The 23,656-nt window shown below is 49.5% G+C and overlaps 1 protein-coding gene across 7 annotated transcripts in view; it reads left to right on the top strand.

Annotated features, from left to right (window-relative positions):
- The window catches only part of TRAK1 (trafficking kinesin protein 1), a 121,042-nt gene that overhangs the window by 47,821 nt on the left and 49,565 nt on the right, over positions 1–23,656 (top strand). For 2 of the 7 annotated variants that reach the window (XM_046003470.1, XM_046003468.1), the window contains exon 1: positions 12,245–12,506. The exons of 3 other annotated variants lie outside the window; for them this stretch is intronic. In XM_046003470.1, coding sequence (XP_045859426.1) covers positions 12,395–12,506 — 112 coding nt within the window. In that variant the 5' untranslated portion in view covers positions 12,245–12,394. Of the gene's footprint in view, positions 1–3,493; positions 3,764–12,244; positions 12,507–23,656 lie in introns of those variants that run through there. 2 more of the 7 variants (XM_046003469.1, XM_046003472.1) reach the window with 2 other exon arrangements.

The following is a 23,656-nucleotide window of genomic DNA, read 5'->3' as shown; positions in this document are numbered from 1 at the left end:
AGCCCATGCTCTTAACTATGAAATTAAACTGCCTGTTAGTCTGTCTCTCATCTGTCCGTATGTCCATCCATCCATTCTTCCATCCATCCATCCATCATTTTTTGCCTTTATGTTGATAGCGATAAAGTATTTTTAAGAATTCATAGTGCGGGAAGGGAAATATGTATGCCTTTGTTGGTCTCGCCCCTCATCTGACTTTTTGTGATGCTTTACAGAGTTTGCATTTCCTGTTCGTTGATTACATCTGCATTTTGCAGATTCGTATTGGACCCTTTCCCCCAGACATAGTGGATTGAACCTGTTGAGCATGCTGATATTTGAGGAATCTGTTAATTGTTGACCGGAGGCCTAGAATCATCTTTTTAGAAACACCTTAAGGAACTTTATTTATTTTTATTTATTTTTAGATTTTATTTATTTGAGAGACAGAGAGAGGGCACAAGTAGGGGAAGTAGCAAGCAGAGGGGAAGCAGGCTGTCTGTTGAGCCGGGAGCCCGATGTGGGGCTTGATCCCTGGCCGTGGGATCATGACCCGAGCCGAAGGCAGACACTTAACTGACCGAGGCACCCAGGCGCCCCCAACTTAAGGTTTTAAATAAAACCTTAGAAAACCTTGGGGCACAGCCTCTGCTCATGTCTCACATGGGAGTTTGCTGTGGGGCTGTTGAGAGGTGCTGTCCTTGCCAGGGAGAGACATGATAGAGGACCAGAGGGAGAGAGACGTTCAGATAATGGGGGCAGCTATAGCCAGAATTAAAATCATTGGCTGCTGACTTTAAATAGGCAGATGTCCTAGAAAATCTTAAATGTGTACCTAAGCGGGGGTCAGGGAGAGGGAAGGGCAGGGATTCAAGTGAGTGAGGGAGGTGATGGGGTCTGATTTCTATGTTGCCCAGGAAGAATTTGGAGTTGGGTGGGGAGGGGCACAGTTCCCCAGGGTATAGGTGACAGCTGGGGAACAGCATGACCGAGACAGTACCATTCCCTGGCACTGTGTATCTTCCAAACCTTCCCCAAAGCCTGTTTACAGCCTGAGCCAAGATTCATCACCAGCTGCCTTTAGCTTTCCTTTCCCCTTTTTGAGAGTTTTGGGAGGTTCTGCTATTTGATGTTGCTGAAGAGGCAGGAACCCCGCTTTCCACACGGGACAGGACGTGCTCTCCCAGTGTGCAGGTCGGGCCAAGTGGGCTCAGTTGGCCACCCGGCAAGTGGGAAGATCTGCTTGTAGCATCTTGTGCTGGTGGGCAAGCACGGCCTGGTAAAAGCACAGGGCCCTCAAGTACAGAGAGGGTACCTGGAGCTGGGAGAAGCTTCTGGAACCTACACGGGGGACAGGAAGCCAGCTCTGGGGACCTCACAGCACAGCATTAGAGGTGCATTTGCTTGCCATGATTTAGGAAGGTTGAGATAGATCTATACTTAGTACAGATTCTGCCCAAGAGTCCATACATAGGGTTTGTAATTGTGTGTGTGTGTATGAGTGTATATAAACATATGTGTGTGCGCGTGCATGTCTACACAGTCTTTTCTTAAATTTTTTTTTATTCAAATGCAGGCACACATTCACACACACATACACACACACACACACACACACACACACACACACTGTGTATGTTGTTACCCCTCCCAATATATCCGTCCTACTGACGTACCTCACCATTGCAACTGTGGCCTGCGGACCAGCAGCACCGCTGTCCGGTGGGAACTCCTCAGAGATGCAGAGTCTTGGGCCTGCTGCACACCTGCAGCGTCTGGATCTGCATTTCAGCAACGGCTCCTAGTCCTTCATGGGCACGTTAACTCCCGGAAGCCCCACCCTAGAGGGTTGCTTCCGAGGTTGTGAACTGAGGCATCATATGCCACTGGAAGAATGAAGGGAAACCGTCCTGCTCAGTCCCCGTAGAAGGAAAGGAGCATGTTCTCCCCATGGTGGAAAAGAGACCTTCTCGCATTACTCGTTCACAAGTTACATGGTCTTGAGTAGAAAATTAAGAGGAGAAACCCATCAGCCCACGCGGCTGCTGTTGATGCCAGCACATGGTTACGGTATCCAGCCAGCAGGCTGGTGAGGTTTGGTAGGGAGTTCTGTTTTTGGGCGTTGGTTTCCGAGGGAGATTTTTGTTCCCAGGGGACATTTGGCAGTGTCCTTACGTCAAGGAGAGAGAGAGGGTGGTGTTCCTGGGATCTCAGTGGTAGAGACCAGGGGCACTGCTAGGCACCCTGCAGTGCCCAGACAGCTCCCGGCAGCAAAGAGTGATCCCACCTTAACTGTCAGTTGATCTGACCTTTAATGTCAGTAGCAATGAGGTTGAGAAACCCTGGTTCAAGGGTTGGAGCTAACCTATAGTAAGTCCAAAATCTATTTATTACTCATTTAATTGAGATATTTAAAACATGCCAAACACTAATCAATGGTGACTCCCTTTTTTTTTTCTTTAAGAAATAACACATTACAGATGCGTTTATAAGGACGGTTGCAAAAGCCCATTCCCTCCCTTCCTAGAGGCAACCACACCATTTTGCAGGTGGGCTCTTGCCTTCTGTTGTTTGTACTTGGATCACCCATGTGAGTGCCGGTGAAACAGTCTCTTGCATTGCCTGGGCCCCTTTGTGATGGCGTTCCCCCCTGTTTGCATGTTGCAAGCTGTTTTCCCAGAAGTTTGAGCAAAGGCATGAGCAGCAGAGCAGAACTGCATCTCAATGAAAGCATTTCCATTTTCTTTTTCTTTTCTTTCTTTCTTTCTTTTTTTTTTTTTTTTAAGATTTTATTTGTTTATTTGACAGATCACAAGTAGTCAGAGAGGCAGGCAGAGGGGAGGGGGAAGCAGGCTCCCTGCTGAGCAGAGAGCCCAATGCAGGACTCGATCCCAGAACCCTGAGACCATGACCTGAGCCGAAGGCAGAGCCACCCAAGTACCCTAGCATTTCCATTTTCTGAGTAATTTACCTTTCCTTTAGGTGGTGGTCAAAAATGTTCAGAAAAGGTGTTTCACATATTAAATCAGGTTGACCAAGGAAGACCAAAAGTAATGGTTGCAGATTTTAGAACATGGCATTTTTTCAAATGCAGACTCCGTAGTGGCCCAGAATGGAGCAGATGTTCCTGTCTTTACATTTGTTGGAAGTGATGCTGGTGGCAAGGCCCCTGGCTCCCACCTGCCCGCACCCCCCCTTTCTCCTTGTGTGGCACCTCCCCGCCCCTGCTCCCAGCATCCTTGGAAGACATTTCCTCCATCTTGGCATCATTTTTCAGAGCTGGCCAGTTTCTATGGCAACTCTTAGATTGAAAGATGATCAGCGAGAGGGAGGCGAGAGCGGGAGGCGAGGCTGGAGTGAGACCTCCGGGTGGTGGTGTGTGTCCCTGACGTCACCCTCCTCGCGTCTGGATAGGGCGATAACGGATACTCCCATTCAGGGCTGCTGGCCACTGCCGCTTTATTAGCAGGGCTGCTGGGGGGCTCTGCAAATTGCTTCTCTTTCTGCCCCTCCTGTCCTCGCCCCACCAGAATTCTGCTTCTCACGGCCTCTTTTTCTGTTTCGGCGGCAGATTGTCATTAAGAATGCACGGCTTAATCCCGGTGTGTTTCAGGATGCTCTTCTGCCCAGTGTTCTGGAAGGGCAGGGAGGCATGGCAGTGTTTTACTTGATGTTGATGGTGCTGTGAAGTCCGTTCTTTCCTCTGCGAGAATACTGACTATGCAGAAATTTATTGAAGCGGATTATTATGAACTAGACTGGTATTATGAAGAATGCTCGGACGGTAATTATGGCCCCCCGCGAAACAGAGCAGGAATGTGTAGGAGCATTGTCTCCCTCTGGGGTGGGGTGGTGATCCTGAAACCTTTGCTGGGGACACGGGCAGGAGGTGGTGGGGGGTGCTGGAACCTGCATGACCGCAGGCGTGCATGGCCCTGACGGTTTTGAAAGCAGGGTGGATGAGATGGCAGGTGGGCAGGCTCAGGGGGACCTTTCTGCGCTTGGTCGGTCTTTGCTCAGAAGGGCAGACGGTGTGCTGGTTTGTGAGCATTGTATTTCTCTTGGATTGAATTCTCTCCGGGTGAGACGTGAGTTTGGTGTTGATGTGCGCATGCATGCACACACGTGTGTGTATGTGTGTGTGCGCGCGCGTGCAAGGAGAGATGTGTTCAGTGACCTCTGTGCTGTTGGTGGGGCTGGGGAGTAGTGTATTGAGGAGGTGGCTCTCTGGACTGCTGGCAGCAGGCCTGGAAGAGTCCTCCCTCTCCCAAGCCTAGACCGAGCCCTGACAGGGGGCAGGCTGTGGGGAGGCTGGAGAAAATGCAGAAGCAGCTTCCCACCCGGCAGGCAATTCAAATGCATTTTGCTTGTGGGATCCCAGGGATCTGTGGGGGTGGGGAGACGTTGGGAGGGGCTAGAGAGACTGTCTCCTTCTGTCACAGGCCAAGTTCGTGCAGGGAGGGTGTGGCACATTCCAGAGGAGACTGGTTGGAGTTTGTGTGGCCCGACAGGCCTCGTGAGGTTTCGGGTACCCAGAAAATAGCACCTTGAGGTGCATTCTCAGGGAGGCCACAGGAGAGGGCCCTTAGGCTCCTGTGGTGCTGGGTCCCAGAACTGTGTAGGACACCGTGGATCTGTCTTGTTTAATTTTTTCTTCAAAATGACCCTCAAATCACATGTCTTTTTCATGTCCCCCTCTTCCCCCATACATGAAAAGAACACAGTTAATATGTATAGTCCGAGGGTTTTGTCCCTAGTGGTACCATGTTCCCAGCGCCTCAAGAACCATTAATAGGTGAGGTGGCTGTTTCTTAATTGAATTGGGAGTTTCAGACTGCTCTGACCATGACCACGCTGGATGAACCTGAATGATGTAGCAGGCCGGGAGCTGGCCTCGTCAGTAAGCTGAGGAACTGCATAATTATCTCCTGTCTGCTGATTGCTGCCTTGACCAACGGCTACAGGAGAGGGACCGAGAGACTTCCTCGGTGGGGGGGTGGGTATGTAACTGTGCTGAGAAACTTCCCCAGTTGAGCCCCACTGTCCCCCAGCATTAGGTGAGGACAGCGTTGTGTGGAGCCCCTGTGTGGTTTTTAAATATCCCGAGTAATGGTGGTGGTGGGCAGCTCCGAGAGTCTTCTGGGGAAAAGGTGACTGGGTCCTTTTTGCTGTTTGGATGTGTTATTCTTGATGCAAGTTCCCATCCTGTTACCCCACTCCAAGAGGCAATGATAGGGATGCTTCTTTTCAGAACTGTCACTGAACTCTTAAGAGTTTCCTTGGTGATTTGGGACTCAACTGAGTGAGCTCTTCCTCACTTTTTTAGAGTATGGACATTAGTGGATCCCTGGAATGGGGAGTGTGAGTTCTGGCAGAGCGCCTGTCCCACACTGTGTCGAAGTTGGGGCGTGGCCATGGCTCCCACGGATCCCTCCTAGAAGTGGGGGAGGACGGTTTCATACTGTCTTGACCCAGTTGCTACAGCATTCAGCTCTCCTTACACCCTGGTCCTTGGGAATAAAGCCAGTCGCTTGTGGTAGTCAGTCTGAGGACTGAGAGGAGGCGGGCTGACTCTTATCTGGGTGTCTGTCAGAAGGATTTTCTTACCCAGCCATTTCTCAGTGGAGTCTTTTTTGGCCCGGAGGCAGCCAGATCTTTCTTCTTCCAGCTGAAAGGAAAATGGAAGGCGAGGCGACTCATCTGTCCAAGGGTAAATCAGTGCTGCTCGCAGTTACTGTCTAACTGTGTGTTGAGCAAAATACTTGCCTTTACCCACCATTCTGGTTTGGATAAAGGGGAGAGGGCCATTGGGACAGAATCTACTGGGACAACCAGCATTTGCGTAATCCCATTTTTAAAATAGTCGGCAAAACGAAGAATACAAGGGACAGAAACCCAGAAATCATCGAGTTTAGGAAACCCAGGGGATTGGGATTTCAAGTAAATGCTAATTTTATAGTTAACTCCTTTACTCATTTCTCCCTAGTTGGGTTCTTTCCTGGCCTCGGCAGCTGGTCTGGAAATGCATTTTGCCTTTGTTTATATATGCATCTTTTAAATTGCAAACAAAATAGCCCTTTCATCTCCCAGTCTTCCCTTACTGGGCGGTGAGGGAGCCAGGTAGGAGTAGACGCCCCCACGACTTTGTCTCTCTTATCATTTGGCATTTGAATCATTAACGAGGGGAACTTCCAGGGAACTTTCCATATTAATAGCAAAAGATGAGTCAAATATTTTGAGAAAGATGCAAGATCATCATTTATGTCAGCGTTACTGACTCACACTCGCATTGGAGAGTTAGCACTGGGAAGTAATGTATACATATATGGGTGGGAGTATGGACTGCAGGACAGTACCCCTCTTTTAAAATTGGAATAAGAAAATAGCTGCTATTCTCTTTTCCCTCTGAGGTTTAGGAGAGCTTTATTCGGTGTCAAATGCCCTATCCTTCCCTGTTTCCGTCTCAGGAAATCTCACACACCACCTTCCCCACCCACCCCAACCAAAAACAGTAAGACCCCAGAGGGCATAACAAGGGGCATGGGGTATGGGCTTAGAATAATAAGAAATTGGAGGGGTTGGTTGCCCAGCATCTTAAAGTCATTTCTAGAGATTCGAAACAACCAGCCCTCAACAGTATAGCATCTCCTTTGTGGAATTTGCGCAGATAAACGAGGGCCTACGGTTTTAAACTGCGGTGTCAGACAGCCTCCTCTAGCCACAACGGATGTGTCCCCCATCTAAAGCCTGCCAGATTATAAAAATCACCCACATATTTAAAAAGAAGATCCAGATCCAGAGAGGTCCTGAGAAATCTGAATTTTTAGCACGTGCTTTAGGTGATTCTTTACATCGTTTGTTTGGGAAACTGTTCCAATGTCCGCGGAGACCAGCTCCAGGCTCCAGGGTCTGGAAAGTAATTCTTTACATCTATCACAGAATCCTATGTTGTTTCTTGGCTACACCGGTCACTTTTTTAAGAAAGTATGTTTTTAAAAACAGGTCTTTTTAATAATTAAAGAAGCCTTGGGTTCAAGTGTGTGTCTTTCTTTCTTTCTTTCTTTCTTTATTAAAGATTTTATTTATTTATTTGACAGAGATCACAAGTAGGCGGAGAGGCAGGTAGAGAGAGAGGAGGAAACAGGATCCCCGCTGAGCAGAGAGCCACATGCGCGGCAGAGGCTTAAACCCACTGAGCCACCCAGGTGCCCCAAGTGTGTGTCTTTAATGTACATTAGCAATGACTGTACAAGTACAGAGATTGCCAGAAAGCGCACTGGCCTGGAGTTTTCTGTCTGAGGCTCGTTTAGCGCTCTGTATGGCTGTGTGGTTTGGGCACATCTTGGGACCTCTGTGAGCCCCTGTCAGCTCAGATGCCCCATCTGAAAAGTGGGGATAGCCACACTGACCAGAGCCTTAGTGAAGAGTAGTTGAGCCATAGTGAAGAGAGTCAGCCACACTGACCAGAGCCACAGTTGAGCCTTGAACAACGTGGGGTTTGGGGTTAGGGTTAGGGTTAGGGTTACAATAAAAAAATCTGTGTAGAACTTTTGACTCCCTCAAAACTTAACTGCTATTAGCTATTGCAAATAACATAAACAGTCAGTTGACACGTACGTGTCTGATATACACGTATGTGTGTCTGTCATATGCAGTAATCTTAGAATCAAGTAAGCTAGAGAAAAGAAAATGTTAAGAAAATCATAAGGAAGAGAAAATATACTCACAGTACTGTGCTGCATTTATGAAAAAAAATCCACATATCAGTGGACCCAGCCACTTCAAACCCATGTTGTTCAAGGGTCAACTGTAAAAAGCTTCTGTAAACGGTGATGTGCCAGGTCAGTGCTTAATTTTATTTTCTCAGAAATAGTCTAATTAGTATGTTCTTTTTAAAAATCCCTTTCAGGGGGCGCCTGGGTAGCTCAGTGGGTTAAGCCTCTGCCTTTGGCTCAGGTCATGATCTCAGGGTCCTGGGATGGAGCCCCGCATGGGGGGGGGGTCTCTGCTCAGCAGGGAGCCTGCTCCCCCCACCACTGCCTGCTGCTCTGTCTACTTGTGATCTCTCTCTCTCTGTCAAATAAATTAAAAAATCTAAAATAAATAAATAAAATAAAATCTCTTTCAGAAGGGGAGTGACATTTTGAACAGGGTATAGTATCTTTCTTTCTTTCTTTTTTTAAAAGATTTTATTTATTTGAAAGAGATCCAGTGTGAGAAGGGGGACGGTCAGAGGGAGAAGCAGGTGTTCCGGCTGAACAGGGAGCCGATGAGGGCTCCAGGGCTCGATCCCAGGACTCTGGCATCATGACCTGAACAGAAGGCAGATGCTTTAGCCACCCAGGCGCCCCAAAGTGTGGTATCTTTATCACCTGTTTCTTGCTAGTCTCTCTTGTACCCGTGCACCCTCATCGCCAGCTGTACGACATTGTAGTTGTGAGTGTCGGGGTTGGGGGTGGTTTTGCTCATGCCGTCTTATCACAGGGAAGCTCCGGGTGGACGACTAAAGACATTGTTCCTTGGGCTTCTTACTCCATAGTGGACAGTCGGTGATGACACATGGAGGCCATCATGGGGGCTCTGTTCCTCTCTTGACTGCAGTGACTTCTACAATGCCACCCCAAGGTGGGGGGTGGTGGCTAGTTTGGGAGTAAAGTTTTGTTAGAGGTATTGTAAGCATTCATTGAAAAACTTCCTAGGTTTCGAGATGATTTTCTAAAGTTCCTGTGCGTTGTGTCAAACAACGCAAACAGGCCCCCATGCGTTCGTCTCTTGCTTATTGTGGGATGTGCCTTTGGGAGCAGGTGATGGTTTTTCCCTTTCCAGGCACAGCACACTTCTGAATGGCTGTAAAAGTGACTTAAAAAAAAAAAAAAAGAATTAAGTACAAATGCATAAAATAACTGTCCGATCTTATCACTGGCTTTGGGAAAGTAGTGGTAATGTCCTCCCTCAGATGTCCATGTAAGCCCAGAGCCCAGGTTTTGAGCATGACGTTTCTCTTGTTTATTTTTTTTAATGGCATAGCGAGGTCCTTGGACCATGACCCTCAATAATGGGGGCTCTGCTCCAACGGACCAAGAAGTGGAGGTGGGGTGCTTGGAGCACTGAGAGAAGTCTGCACGGTGGATGGTATGGGAGGAGAGGACAGAAGGACACTCGTGGCAGGGCAGTGCAGTGGGGTCCAGGCGGGCAGGGAGGCACAGACCATGGAGGTCAGAAAGTGTACAGCTCACATCTTGAAAGGAAGGGGCACCCTCTGGAAGGAAGCTGTCCAGTGGGACTTGTGACAGTGGAAACATTCTGTGCGTGTCTTCCAGGATGGTAGGCTAGCCACCTGTGGCTCTGGAGCACCGGAAATGTGGCTAGCATGACTTGGATTTTGGGTTTTTTTTAATTTTAATCAATTTAAATTTGATCATAAATGGCCCCAGTGGCTTGTGGCCTCTCTTGGGACAGTGCATGATAGAGCTTTGGGACAGTGATGTCTCTGATGGTATGTTGAGTGGATCCGGAGAGAGACACTCCCAGAAGGAAGCCCTCTACCTTCCTGTCCAGTGTTCCCAGCTACCGAGACACTCCCAGAAGGAAGCCCTCTACCTTCCTGTCCAGTGTTCCCAGCTACCATCCGGAGCTCAGTCCTGCCTCTCTCCTCCGGGGCCCCAGTGTCGGGTCCTTGCCTCTAGGACGCACACACCCTTGCTACTTGACTCTTCCTGGGGCCAAGCTCCATGCAGAGGTCTGTCCAGGATCTCCCACTTGGCACAGGGATTGCTGGGCTTTCTTGTTTGTTTGTTTTTTTTTTTCTTTTTTTTTTATTCGTTTATTTGTTTATTTACAGCATAACAGTGTTCATTGTTTTGGCATCACACCCAGTGCTCCACGCAGTACGTGCCCTCACTATTACCCACCACCTGGTTCCTCAACCTCCCACCCCCCCTCCCCCGCCCCTTCAAAACCCTCTGGTTGTTTTTCAGAGTCCATAGTCTCTCATGGTTCATCTCCCCTTCCAGTTTCCCTCAACTCCCTCTCCTCTCCATCTCCCCATGTCCTCCATGTTCTTTGTTATGCTCCACAAATAAGTGAGACCATATGATACTTGTTTGGGTTTTTGAAGAAATTACTCTGTCAGAGAAGAAGTTCTTTGGTCCATCTCTGCCTTTAATCTTGAAATGTATGCAGGTGTGGTTCAGGTTTGAGAACTCCTTGACATCCCTGGTGGGGGGAGTGGGGAGAAAGAGTGGAGAGATTTGCTGTGGGAGGCAGGGAATATCCTGAAGGACTAAACCCAGAAATACGGGGTGACACGAAGAGTCTGGTTTTGTGTTCAAAATGCTGTGTCCTCAGTGTTTTTTATGTAATATATATAGACTTGGACATCTTTTGTTAAAGATAGCCTAGATTTGAGTTAAAGGCTGAGTTAGAAACAACTTGGTGATGAGTCATCACTGAGCGTATTTTCAAACACATGAGATCAGCTTTTGTTGTCATTTGTACACACCGTGGCCCAGTACAGTGTCCTACACATCCTACAGTCAGTCTGATATTTGCTGAATGAATAATGTGCAAGGTGGAGATCCTCCTTCCCTTTCTCCCTCCCTCCCTCCCTCAACAGGGCTTCAGACTCACTGTCATTCGAATTGAATTAAGCCCAATTTGATGCCATTTATTGAGATTAAATGGCATCCCCCCGCCCCCGCAGTGTGTGTCCTCCTAAACATTGTATTTAAAGCTTATGCAGATTTTCAAAATGTGATTTTAAAGCCCTTGCCACTGAATTTCTGCTAAGCCTCCTTTTCATAAAGAATACCTCTTTAATGTTGTACAATGTAGTAATCATTTCCAGGTTCCAAAATATTAACCAGACAATGCATATGTCTCTCGGGTTTTATTTTTAAATAGCATTTTCCTTGCATTCTGGTTTGCTATTTGAGGCACTCATATGGTCTTATGTTCATTTTTGTGGAGGTAGCAATTCAACGTAGCAGACCTCTTTAGCTGCCAAAACGGGATCTTCAGCCCTGCGGATCCGAAGCCAAATGAGATCAGGCACCTGCCCCTGGCCAAGGAGTTCTGCGTGATGGCCTGGCCGGGGCTCTACTAGCCACCCTACCTGGGGGAGGTGCATCGGCAGACAGCTGGCTTAGGTCTCCTGCTGTTGCTTTTAGGAGCAGCGACACCCGCCACAGTGTAGCTGGGAGGTGGCTGAGGCATGGAAATTGCAGAATGTGCTGCAGTCCTTAGCTGCCAGCGCTCGGGGCCACCTTCCGGTGGGTTTGATGGAAGAACCTGCCACTTCCACTGTTAAAGGCAGAACCAGACAGTGCCGAGGAATTGGTACTGAGACACACAATTAAACCACAGATTCTTCTTCCAGGCAACATTGTAAATTATTCGGATTTAGATGCTTTTCCCATCCCCCCTTATCCTGGCAATTAGAATTTGTAAATCTGACTGCGAATACACAGATTTAGGATGACAGTGAAGGTTATAAAATGCAGATTTAAAAACAGCAAAGGCCATGTATTATGACCGAAGAAAGACCGAATGAAGCTTAAAACAGGTAATGGTGATTGCCATGTCTTTTTTTCCTTCTGCTAGAAATCAAGAGTGATCACTCCCTTCTCCGTTCAGCACTGTGTCAGGCTGTTGCCACAGTCACACTGGGCTCAGGGGTGCCTGGGTGGGTTGGTCAGTTAAGGGTCAGCCCTTGGCTCAGGTCATGTCTGCTTCTCCCTCTCCCTCTTCCCCTCTCCCCTGCTCCTGCTGGCCTTCAAACAAATAAATAAAATCTTAGGGAAAAAAAAAAAAAAAAGGCAGGTTGGTCTCCGCTTCCGGAGCACCCCCACCAAAATTCTCTCATCTGAGGGCATTAGGCAGTTACTCATCAGGGCAACTCCTCTGCTGGAGTCCTACCTTTAGACAGGTGTACCTGCTTCAGGCTTGTTTAGTATTGCTGGGCGCAGTTGCTATGAAACTTCAAGGGAGCTACCATTCCTCATTGCTTCCCGGGGGAGAAATGGTGGGGAGAAGGATCTGGAGGTGGAGAGCTTAACCTAAAGACCTGCACCTGCCTGCCGGCCTCCCCTCTGAGTTGACAGCACCTGGCAGGGTCACCTGGGGCAGGCAGGGCATTCCCATTCTGGCAGGTGCTTCTGCCCCGCCCTGCCCCACACTGTCCCTCCTCCCAGCTCCTGGGAGCCACCCCCTTCCGGGTCTGTCCCGGGTGACGCTGGGCCAATTCCCTGTGCACACCCTCCACTCCAGCTCAGCCAGGGAATGTCCTCTGCCCCGTCCAGGGCTCAGCATGTGCCCCAGGGGTCCAGGCTCCAGTGGCTCCTCTGGGTAGACGGCTGGGTGCTACCCCAAGAACCGCCTGTTAGGGCAATGTTTGGACTTTGGGGTGACTTCAGCAATGTCCCTGAGAGACGTGGGAAGGGAAGAAGAGTACTTTGAGTATGACTACCAGGATGAAGAGAGGAAAACCTCCTGTGAACAGCATGAAAGCCTGGACCTCTTGGAAGAGGGTAAATTCTACACTTTGTTCCAATCTGACCCTTTCCCTGTTAGTGTCTCACTGGCTGTTTCACTCATCTCACAGCACTCTTCTGTTTTCCTATTGAGATGTAACTTCCAGTATACACATCTTACATGGCGAGTGGCTTGTAACGACCTCCGTGTAAAACCACACGCAGCATGTCCAGCACCCTGAGGAGGCCCCTCACACCCCAGGAGGGAGGCCGCTGTCCTGGCTTCTGTCTTCTTTGCTCTGTTTGCTCCTTTGTTCTTGATCTCTGTAGATGGAATCAGTATTGGGCATTAGTTTGTCTGGCTTCTGTTGCTTCTGTTGCTTAACCAATTTATACATGTTATTGCAAATATCAGTAGTTGGTTGTTTTTCCCTTAGTGGCATCCCAGTACTCTTTTTTAAGAGGTTTAGTCATTTTCTTGTGGCTGATTGGGTTTTGGTAAATTAATGGGCAAGAGACTGAGTCATTATTAAATAAAGTATGTTATTGTGCCGGTGTTATTTTTACTTATTATTTTTTACATTTAAATTCAGTTAATTAAGGTACAGTGCATTATATAGTTTCAAGGGTAGAATTCAGTGATTCATCGGTTGCATACAGCACCCAGTGCTCCTTCCATCAAGTACCCTCCTTAATGCCCGTCACCCAGTTATCTCATCCCTCCACCAACCTCCCCTCCAGCAACCCTCAGTTTGTTTCCTATAGTGTGCTAGCATTATTCTTCAAAGATCGTTAACCAATTTGAAATAGGGACTTAAAAAAAAAAAACCTAACAACTTAGGATTCCTTCTTTCTTCTCTTTCTTTCTTTCAAAGAATTATTTGAGAGAGAGAGTGAGTGGTGGGGGGGGAGGGGGTGGGTAGTTAGGGGCGGAAAGAATCTCAGGTGGACTCCCTGCTGAGTGGGGAGCCATTACCCTGAGACAGTAACCTGAGTTGAAATCAAGAGTCTGTCCTTAACCAACTGGGCTACCCAGGCGCCCCAAAGTGGTTAAAGTCTCCACGCCCAGCGTGGAGCTCACCGTGGGGTCTGAACTTAAAACCCTGAGGTCAAGGCCTGAGCTGAGATCAAGAGTCAGGATGCTTAACTCGCTGAGCCACCCACGTGCCCCTAAGGATTATTCCAAATAGAAAAGTACAAGGGCTGATGTTGAAGTCGCCTTGGGAACCCACCTTTGGGCTCTAGCAGAGGGATGCTGCTTTTGGACAAGCAGGAGAGTGTTAAATTAAGGATAGGCCCAAAGGCTTGGTGTGAGTTTCCTAGTTGGCCTTCTTTGGCTTTCGCCCACAACCCAGAGAAATCCCAGAGAAAGGGATGTTCAGGGTGCAGCTGAATGTTTCAATGGTGACTGCGTGTCTGTTCCTTAGGTCTTGAGTAAAATCAGTGTGAATACCTGTTCAAAATTCTGCTCTGTGATGATCTCTCTTCATGTCTCAACAAAACTTTACTTTAGAAATTATTTATAATCGGCCATATAGCAAAAGTTTCTCTTTTGAGGTTTCTGTCCTGAAGATACTAACATTTCCCCTGCTGGACAGTTAAAAGCATTATTACTTTGGAGAAAGCAGGGAAAGGGGATGGCCAGGAGAGAGCCAGGGGACTCTGTGCTCAGGCTAGGTGTCCTGCGTGGCCCTTTCACAGAGGAAATAGTGGAGGTGGAGGGAGAAGTGTCTGGCAGATGGGGACTGCACATGAGTCAGGTTCCTGAAATGCTCAGGAGAAAGGCGTCTGTGTGTTCTTGTAGGTTTACCTCGATCAGTTGCTGTCCCTTATAGCTGTGGAACTGTAGCCTGCAGTCCGTGTACCCGCATCACCTGGGACCTGGTTAGAAATGCACATTCTTGGGCCCCAGACCCACAGAGTCACAACCCACTTTGTAACAAAATCTTCCAAGGCTTCCCATGTGGATGAAAGTGTGGGATGAGCGGTCACTGTAAAGCAGAGTAGGATGATTTTAGAAACCACTCATTGAACCATACGATTCTAAATTAAAGACTACACCAGGTTCTGGAGCACTATGTTATAGCCTAGGCAAGAGAAGAAAAAACATTGTATTGAAAATGTTTCCTATATCTGTATTTTTAACCTGAAGGCAAAAACTCTGAGCCAGATGATGGTGATGAGACCCAGTGTTTGTCTTGTATTTACTGCATGGGCCGGGCACCCTTCTAAGTACTTTCTATGGGTCTGTGCATTTAATCCTTAAAGCAGCCATATGCGGTGAAGTGCTGTTACCATTTCCATTTCACAGGTTTATAAGAGGAAACTTAATGTGACCTTTTCCAAAGTTATGGAGCTAGTAAGTGATTTCAACCTGTGTAGAACGGCTCAGGGGCAGGGGCCCTCTGCTCTTAAATCATTGTGCTAGCAGTTCTCAAAGTGGGTTCCCGCCCGGTAGCATCAGCATCACCCAGGATTGTGTTAGAAATGCACATTCTCGGGCCCCGCCCCAGAATGTGGAGCCCGTTGAGCCAGACATCCTGGGGTGGGGCCCAGTAGACTGGGTTTTAACATGCCCTCTGGCTGATTCCGATGTACATTGTCCTGTGCTGGGCCACGTTTCATAGATAACCATGGGTGTTGGTTCACAACCCTTTCCAGAGCTTCCTGGGTGTAATCTGAAACCCGCCTCCATTCCCCGTGGGTAGCAAGAGATGAAGGAGGAGGCAGGCCACTCCAGATTGGTAGGTGGCAGGTTTTACAAGCGAAGAGAACTTCCGTAGGAGGCTTGCCTTGGGCAGCTGGAAGACAGTGGGTCCCCACACCTGCCTGCCAAACCTTAGAAGTTTATAGAGAAGCTTTAACTGGGTTTAGTCACGTATACTGTGCAGGTGTTCTCAACACTACCTTACCATCTCAAGGCTGTGACCTTGGAATGGCCTCTGGGAGCAGGAAAGGCCAGCAGAACCCACATTCCAAGGACAGGGAGGGGACGGGAGCCTCTTGAGTGCCCAGGTCCGGCTCACAGGTCACCTGAAGGTGGTCTCATCTTTTTGTTGGCATCCCCCAACACAGGTCCCCTACTTGAAGATCACATTCAAGGGGGGGCCGCTGCTCTGTATTTGCCATCTCATAGACTTAATTTGCCTTTCATAGACTTAAATTCTCTTTTGTTCCTTCCCATTTCATCTCCTTCTTTTCTCCAGTAAAATGCTCAAGTGTCCGGGAGGGGTGAAGTGTTAATAATAATTTCAGGACAGTGAGCTCCAAAGAACGACATTTTATTGCCAATGTGCTTCATTTTCTTTGTAAAATGAAATTCATGAGACTGGCTCCCAGGCTGTAGGAAGTCTGGGGCATGGATCAGAAGACCGAGGTTTGGTTTGACAGGTTTGGTTTCTGGGGCCGGTCCTGTGTCCCAGAGCAAGCCACTTGCTGGACAGGTTCTTGCTTTTCTCCAGCGCTGTCGTACTGCCTGTGTCTTGAGTTAATGGGAAGCAAGTCCTGTGTGTGGAAGAGAAGTGCTCTTAGGTAATGACATTATGTGCAGGATGTGGACAGGACTGTTCCCTGGATTCTGAGCTGGTTTAGGTGGTTTTCTTCCCTGTTAACTGACCTAAAAGAAGTGTGGGTTGCTCTGATAGCTGTGGGTCTGGGACACATTTATTCTCTTCGGTCACCTCGTGGGGGTGATAGGCACTTTCCAATGTCACCCTTTAACCTTCAAAACAGCCTTTGAAATAAATGCTCCTCCCGTTTGCAGTCAGAGCAACGGAGGCTGAGTTGGGTTGTCCCTGGCCTGGGTTCCCCTACCATCATCCTGCCTGGGGTCTGCTTTCCACCACACCCAGGCACAAAACTAATGGAGTCGAAGGCCCTTCCTGGCCTCGTCTCATGTAATGGTTCTAACCCATGAGACAGGTGCTCCCAGGGAGACTGGGCTCCCAGGAGAAGCAGCTTGCTCATACCAGGCAGCTGCGAGGGGCGGCTTGGTACTTGCTGTCCTCCTGGGAGAAGATGTCTGGGTTCTATGTCTTCTGGCCACTGAGGACTTGAACAGCACAGAAATGGCATTGACCTGAAGCAGGTTTGGGCTGTGTGGCATTCTTGAAGGAGGCCTCTGATTGTTTGTCCCAGTCTCCTCCACTCGGGCTGAGAGTGGGCAGAGGGCAGGGGGCAGGGCTCAGTGCTGGTGGAGTGAAGTTCTAGGTTGTGCCCCCCTCCCTGCGCTGAGCAGGGTGCTGGTGCCGGCACCAGGAAAACACTGGCGAAGAGTGAAGTTTTGTGGTCATTTCCTTGTGGTTTGCTGTGTGACAGATTCCTATCACTTTTTCAAGGGAGTGCCTAAGGAATCCCGATTTCGTAACTTTTTTCTAGTCTGGACACTCTAGAGGCTATTACCCAGCTGCAAAGTTCCTCACCCCGTCCCTGGCAGGTGGCAGGATCGGAAAAGAGCAGATGGAATTCTCTGGGGTTTACCTGGTGCCCTCATAGCAGGTTTTGGTTTTCTGAGCCCACGGGCTGCGGAGGATCCTGAGTCCTGGTCCCTGCTGGACCAGGGCTGGGCTCTGTGTCTTCCGGCCACTGAGGACTTGAACAGCGCAGAAACGGCATTGACCCAAAGCAGGTTTGGGCTGCATGGTGTTCTTGGAGGAGGAATCTGCTTGTTTGCCCCAGTCCCCTCTGCTGGAGCTGAGAGTGGGCAGGGGTCGGGGGCAGGACTCAGTGCTGCTGGAGTGAAGTTCTAGGAGTGCTGGGGTTCTGGTGAAGTGCTGCTGGAGTGAAGGCCAGCCGGGCTGGATGCCGCTGATGGCCAGGACAGAAGTGGCCCCATCCGTGTTTTGCACAAAGAGCAGTTTTTAGGTGTCGAGCACTAACCAGAAATGGTCATCTGGAAAAGCAGAGTTGGAGAAAACACCAGTTGGCAGTGGGAACCTAGCAAGAGCTTGATGGAGAGCCTATGGCCAGGGGACTCTGGGCATGGTGGCACCCTGCTGGGCTGTCCCCATTTTCCAGCTGGTTCCAAGGCACAGGCTGAGAGGCAGCGCCAACAGCACATTCCTCCAGTTTGAGAGGGAAATTGCCGGCTGCGTGGAGGGTGCTGGATAGGAGGTGTTTGTGATGTCTGCCCCAGAGCAGGCGCCATCAGGGCCCCGCCCTGGTGTCTGTGTTGACACAGGATGGCCCCGGCAGCATGTGAGCAAGCCACAGTGTAGGACTCTCTGCTGTAGGTCACGCAGGAGGAAGGAGCTGACCCAGCTTATCAGCACTGGCTCAGTACTGTTTGCTCGTGGTGTCCATGACCTTGGCCTACAGCCTGGGGTTTGGTTCGTGGGATCCATGGCCACCCCATGCAGGCCTCCAGTGATGTCAGTTGCTCGGGGTGGTCCTCTGACTGGGGTGCAGGGACCAGCAGTAACCAGGGTCGAGGACAAGGCTCGCCTAGGGCCTGTGTTCTTTTGGGGTCCCTTTGCTGCTCTGCCCACTTCTGGCCCCTGTCCCCAACCTCTTGCCATCCCCAGTCTTCTTGTATTTGAGCTTCCAACAGCGCCTCTCCTGGCACTTCCTGCGGGTCCTCTCTGTCATGCTCGTTTATGCAAGTTCCTTATGTGCTTGAGGTTCATGCATTTACCCAGCAGACCGTGGTTAAGCTCTCCATCTTGAGGGGCGGTCACGGCAATCAGGCCCTCCCATGATAGCTCTGTGACCGGGGGGCGTTTCTCCATGTGTCAAGGGTGGACAGCAGTACTACTTCTGTCCTGGGATGAATGTAAACACTGAAGGAGGCGATAGCCGTCCAGCGCTTGGCAGAATGCCAGCACGTGGCGAGCCGTCATCAGATCTCCAATAGTGGAAGGACACCAGAGATCAACTGAGTGTTCCAGCCTAGGGTGGGGTGGATGGTTATGGCATCCAGGAGTCCGTGCTTATGTCCGTGGATGAACCACTTGGCCTCCCTCCCTGCCTGGTGTGTTAAATGGGGATCATTTGTACATCACGGAGCTGTGCTGGGTTTTAAGTGAAACAGTCCAGTCCGTTGTGAGATGCCCAGGGTAGCAGGTGACATGTTGTAGATACTCAGTAGGTGTTTCATTTCTCTTTCCCCGTGTCTTCAGGAGTTTGCCGCCGTGCTCTGCTCTCGGCCCACCTTGGAAGGGAAAGTGACTCAGTAAAACAGTCACACTGGCATTGTAGTGAGTGGTGGTGATGAGCAGAAATGTAACCAGACTGTATTGTCTGGTTTGAGCTTTTGGCAGTGCTGCCCCTCCCCTGCCCGCAGTGCACACACAGTCACTGGTGGTCGCTGGACAGACTGCTGTTGTAGCAGGCCGGCCCCTGCCACCACACCGTCCCAGAGCCCAGCTCTTGGGGCTGCGGTGACAAACCAGCACTTTGCACCGAGAGGAGCGGTGGCCTCAGTCAACCCATTTGCTTCTGGCCTGAGACCACGGCTGCTTATTAGTTTATGCCTTTCCTTTGAACGCTGCTTCTTTCTTAGCAGCTTCTTTCCTCATCCCTTTGTGTCCCTTTGGACTTGAGACTGCCGTTTTCCAAGTGGCTTCTTTCCCCCACCCCCAGCCCCAGGGACGTAGGAGAGAAGGGGAGGCGATTCTCTGGGACCTTCGCTTATCTTGGGGTGACCAGATATACCCTGAGGCTTTAATGTTTTCATCCCTTTCTGTGGTATTGGTTAGACATGAGCCAAAATCTTCCCTTTTTTGAGTATCAGTTATGTGTTGGTCCCCAAAGAAGGCTCCACTGCCTTCCTGTGATGTGCATAGCCCAGGTGGGAGGGGATGTGGGCTATTTGTAAGAATTACATTCATTGGGGCACCGGCTGGCTGAGTCATTAAGTGTGTGCCTTCTACTCCGGTCAGGATCCCAGGGTCCTGGAATGGAGTCCCAAGTTCAGGGTTCCTGCTTAGCGGGGAGCCTGCTTCTCCCTTTCTCTCTGCCTGCTATTTCCCCTGCTGTGCTCTCTCTATGAAATAAATAAATAAAATCTTTTTTTTTTTTTTTTTAAAGAATTACGTTCTTGGGGTGCCTGGGTGGCTCAGTGAGTTAAAGCCTCTGCCTTTGGCTCAGGTCATGATCCCAGGGTCTTGGGATCGAGCCCCACATCGGGCTCTCTGCTCCGCGGGGAGCCTGCTTCCTCTCTCTCTCTGCCTGCCTCTCTGCCTACTTGTGACCTCTCTCTCTCTATCAAATAAATAAAATCTTAAAAAAAGAAAAAAAAAAAGAATTATGTTCTTTATGGCCTTGGCCGTGGCTGTTATTGGTGGGTCCTCACCCTATTTCTATACCCACTTCAAGGGCTCCATCAAAATAGTTATTTTGTGTGTGTGTTTGTTTAAGCCAAATAATGTGTGTCTTATGGGTCTGGTAGTTAATCCACTTGGGCTGTCGGGCCAAGTCTGAATGAATTTGAAGATAGGGAAAGGACAACAGCTGTGCCAGGGACGGGGCTGTAACTTGGGAGGAAAGTGAAAGCTGGTGAAGGGCGTACAGAGTCCCTCTTGTCCACAACTGGACCAAGGTGGCTCTTGGTTTCCTTACAGATCTGCCATCTGAGCACATTTTCATGACAGTTATCCAAGTGAAAGTTGTAGATCATCTCTGTGGGGTGGATGAGTACGTTTGTGTGCTTTTGATCAGGCAGGTTTTGGACTGGGGGACTGCTGTGTGGTCTGGGGAAAGCTCGGTCAGGGATTGAGGCTGTGAAAGAAGGCTTTTACACTGCCACGTAACGGGGCAGTGGTTGGAACAGAGTCTGTGTAGTTTCCGTATATATGGTTGCCTGCTTGGTAACTTAAAATATTGAGGTATAACTTACATACCATAAAACTCAGCTACTTTAAATGGACAGTGTGATGCTTTTGAGGAAATTCTCAGAGGGGTATAGCCATCACCCTAGTGCAGCTGTAGAACATGTGTATGCCCTCCCCGTGTGAGCTCCCTCATGCCTGTTCCTGGCTAGTCCCATTCCCACTCCCAGCCGCAGCCCCCACTAAGCTGCTTTCTGTCCCTTTGCCTGTACTGGATACCTCATAGGAACGCATCCTAAAGCTATGGTCTTTTGTGTCGGGCCGCTTCTGAGCGTAGGCTGCCGAGGTCCCTCCACGTGCTGCGTATACCAAGCCTCCATTCCTTTTTACAGCTGTGTAACTTGCCAGGGGGCAGATGTACCACATTCTGTTTATCTGTTCACCAGGAGAGGGTCATTTGGGTTGTCTCCACTCTCTGGGTCTCATGAGTAATGCTGCTGTAAACATTTGTGTGCAAGTTTTGTGTGGACATAGGTTTTTTTTTTTCTCTTCTATAGAGGCCTGAGGGACATGTCAAGTCTGTGACCTTAGGCCATTCATCTGACTTCTCAGAGCCTGAGTTTCTCTGCCATAAAGTATGGGGACATGGGTGTCTAACCCACCAGCACTGTGTGTGGCCAAGGCACACAGGGGCTGCTGCCATATAAAGATGTCCCCCCTACCTTTGGGGTGCTTGGGTGGCTCAGTAGATTAAGCCTCTGCCTTCGGCTCAGGTCATGATCCCAGGGTCCCGGCATCGAGCCCCACATCGGGCTCCCTGCTCAGCAGGGACCCTGCTTCTCTTTCTCTCCCCCAGTCCATTCATGTTCTTTCTCGCTTGCTCTGCTCACTCTTTCCCAAATAAATTAAAAAAAAAAAAAATCCCCCTCATCAAAGTGTTTTGCCAGATTGGCCCAGTCTGGGAGTCTGCTCGCTGTCTTCCAAGGGAAGGCTGACTGGGAAAGCTGCAGTCTTTACACGGGCGGACTGTTGTCCTGCTGGGCCTTGGGGAGGAGCAGGAAGTCCCCAGCTGGAGAAGCAGGCGAGAGATGGTCCTTGCAGAAGGAAAGACGCACATGTGGCACCAAGCCAAACCAAATTCAAAGCATCTAGACAAAGCTTTAAATAAAGGACATTTGTTTTGTAATGCCTGGAAACTTAGCCCCAGTGCTGACTCACTTAGAACTTCACAGGGGTGGGAGGCATTTTTTTAGCCTGTGGCTTTCAGGTTCTGAACCTTCCACTTCTTGCCTTAACTGGGGGCAGGACAGACAGTAAGTACTAGATTTACTTCCTGGAGGATGGGGGCCAACTGTAGGAATGCTTTTTCAACTGGCACCTGCTGTTACCGGTCAGAGAGAGAGAGGGATAACCCACTGATTTGTGGACTCTTCCCTGACACCTAACTGCTGGCTTCTGTCTCAGCTGGGCATATAGAAAGCTTACTCAATATGTTTAGGGTTTTATAAATATTATAGAAGATAAGATTTACTAAAGATTTTAAGGTAAGAGGAGAATTTATCAGAGAGGGGAAAAGCAATGTTGAAAAGCAATGTTCTAATTAATTAAAGGATCTGTGAATAAGCTAGAACACGTAGCCAAACAACCCAAATGCCAATATTATGGACAGTCGTGAATATCTTCTCTCCATTCATGGATATCGGTGACTTGGTCTTTGTGTCGTAAGGGAGCGACATCTCCTGAGGTCTTGGCGTTTGCGCGCACACACACACACACACACATTTATAATTTAATCGTGTATATATATATGTGCACTTTTGTCTGTATACACACATATATTTGTACATGTGCAAAACATTTATTTGCTCCAAAGATGTGTAAAAGTGACAGGAGAAATGTTACCAAAATTAGGTTAAGAAGTGATGAGAGCTACTCTTTCACACGACTTGAGGAGAATATTTCCACCATGATGCAGTACCTAAGTGAGCAGTGAGGACTGCCAACCAGAGTTTCTTGGAGAAGTCTGATAAGGCCAAAAATGTCAAGGGGGCCTTGTTGAGTCCGTTAATGTGATGAGAAGGCATAGGTTCATCGGGAGAGCGGGGCATGTGCTGGAACCTTCTTGCCCTCCACTCCATTGGTCAGGCTTGCAGTTCTGCGTCTGACTTCCTGCTCTGGCTGCTCCGTGGCCTGCCCCACCCCTGCCCACTTCTCTCACTGCTGCCCCGGGACTCCTTCCCATGTGCCTGTCTGATCTGACCCTGGAGTCCCACCCTACCTCCCACCCCTGCTGCCCTTGTTTTCTTCCCCGTGGGGGTTTCTCTTGGGCCTCAGGTGGTCACCCCGAGCTTCCTACTGACAGCATTTCCTCATTAGGCAGGCACTCGTCTCTCTTCAGGGCCTGCTCTCTGTAGATATTGGGGATTTCTTGGCTGGCATCTCAGGTCTGTGAACGGGAACTGTAAAAGGGCCGCCAGCATTTGGGGCATGGTTTAATTTGCATAAAGTTTGCATTGCTGATTTTCAGCCAGAGCTGCCCACCCCCCTCCCTCGGAGCTGCACCCTCCTCCCTCCCCCAGTTAGCTGACAGCCCTGTACCGGCCTTGCTGTCTCTGCTCGGCCTGCCCAGGGCCACTCATTCCAGTCCGGCTTACTGATTCCATCTGCCCACCCGAGGATAGGCACTGGGTTCTTTTCTCATTGCAGACCATGATTTAGCTCCTGGGAAGTCATTCCTTGCTGCTGTGGGCCTCCTGCTACAGGTGGTTGTGCGGCCCTCTGCCTGGCACGTTATACCCGTAGTGACCTCAGCCGCTGCCCCCCTTGCCCGTCATGCTTCTGACCTTCTGTCACATGCACCTGTCTTTGTGGGGGACAGTAAGCCTAAGAAGTGGAGTGCCCATGTCCCCTCTGTTCCGGTGAGAAGCCCAAATCCTGTCTTTCTAATTTACCTCCCATCCCATCCTGTCTCTTAACTCTCTGAGCAAGAGAGACCTCTCCTCTCCATTTCACAGCCATTTAAGATTGCCTTGGATTAATCAACAGCCTTGACCACCCTGCCCCCATTTCTCTGTACTGTAGCCAAAATTTTTTTGAAATACAGCTCTTAGGTGGACACTTCCTCTTTGAGAACGGCTTCTGCTGTCCCATCATGGAAGCCCAGGCTCCTTAAAGGGACTTGCCGGGCCTCACACACCCTGGGCCCCGGCCCAGCGTTACCTGGAAGGGGCATGTGGGTGGCCTGTTTTCTCTGTGCCTTGGAAGGGGCAGGTCTCCTGTCCTGGTGAGCATAGAGCCTGCTGCCCGTTTGAGACACGTTAGTTTGATACTGCGAGAGGGGTGCTGTGTGTATGGTGTATCAGCTTTGCTACTGTGGGCATGTTAAACTTCTCTTTCTAGGACTTAGACCCTAGTTCGTTCATGTTGCTGTGGAGGTTTATG

Source organism: Meles meles, chromosome 4 (genome assembly GCF_922984935.1).
Source record: "Meles meles chromosome 4, mMelMel3.1 paternal haplotype, whole genome shotgun sequence".
Lineage (NCBI taxonomy): Eukaryota > Metazoa > Chordata > Mammalia > Carnivora > Mustelidae > Meles > Meles meles.
This window is presented reverse-complemented; position numbering and strand designations above follow the sequence as displayed.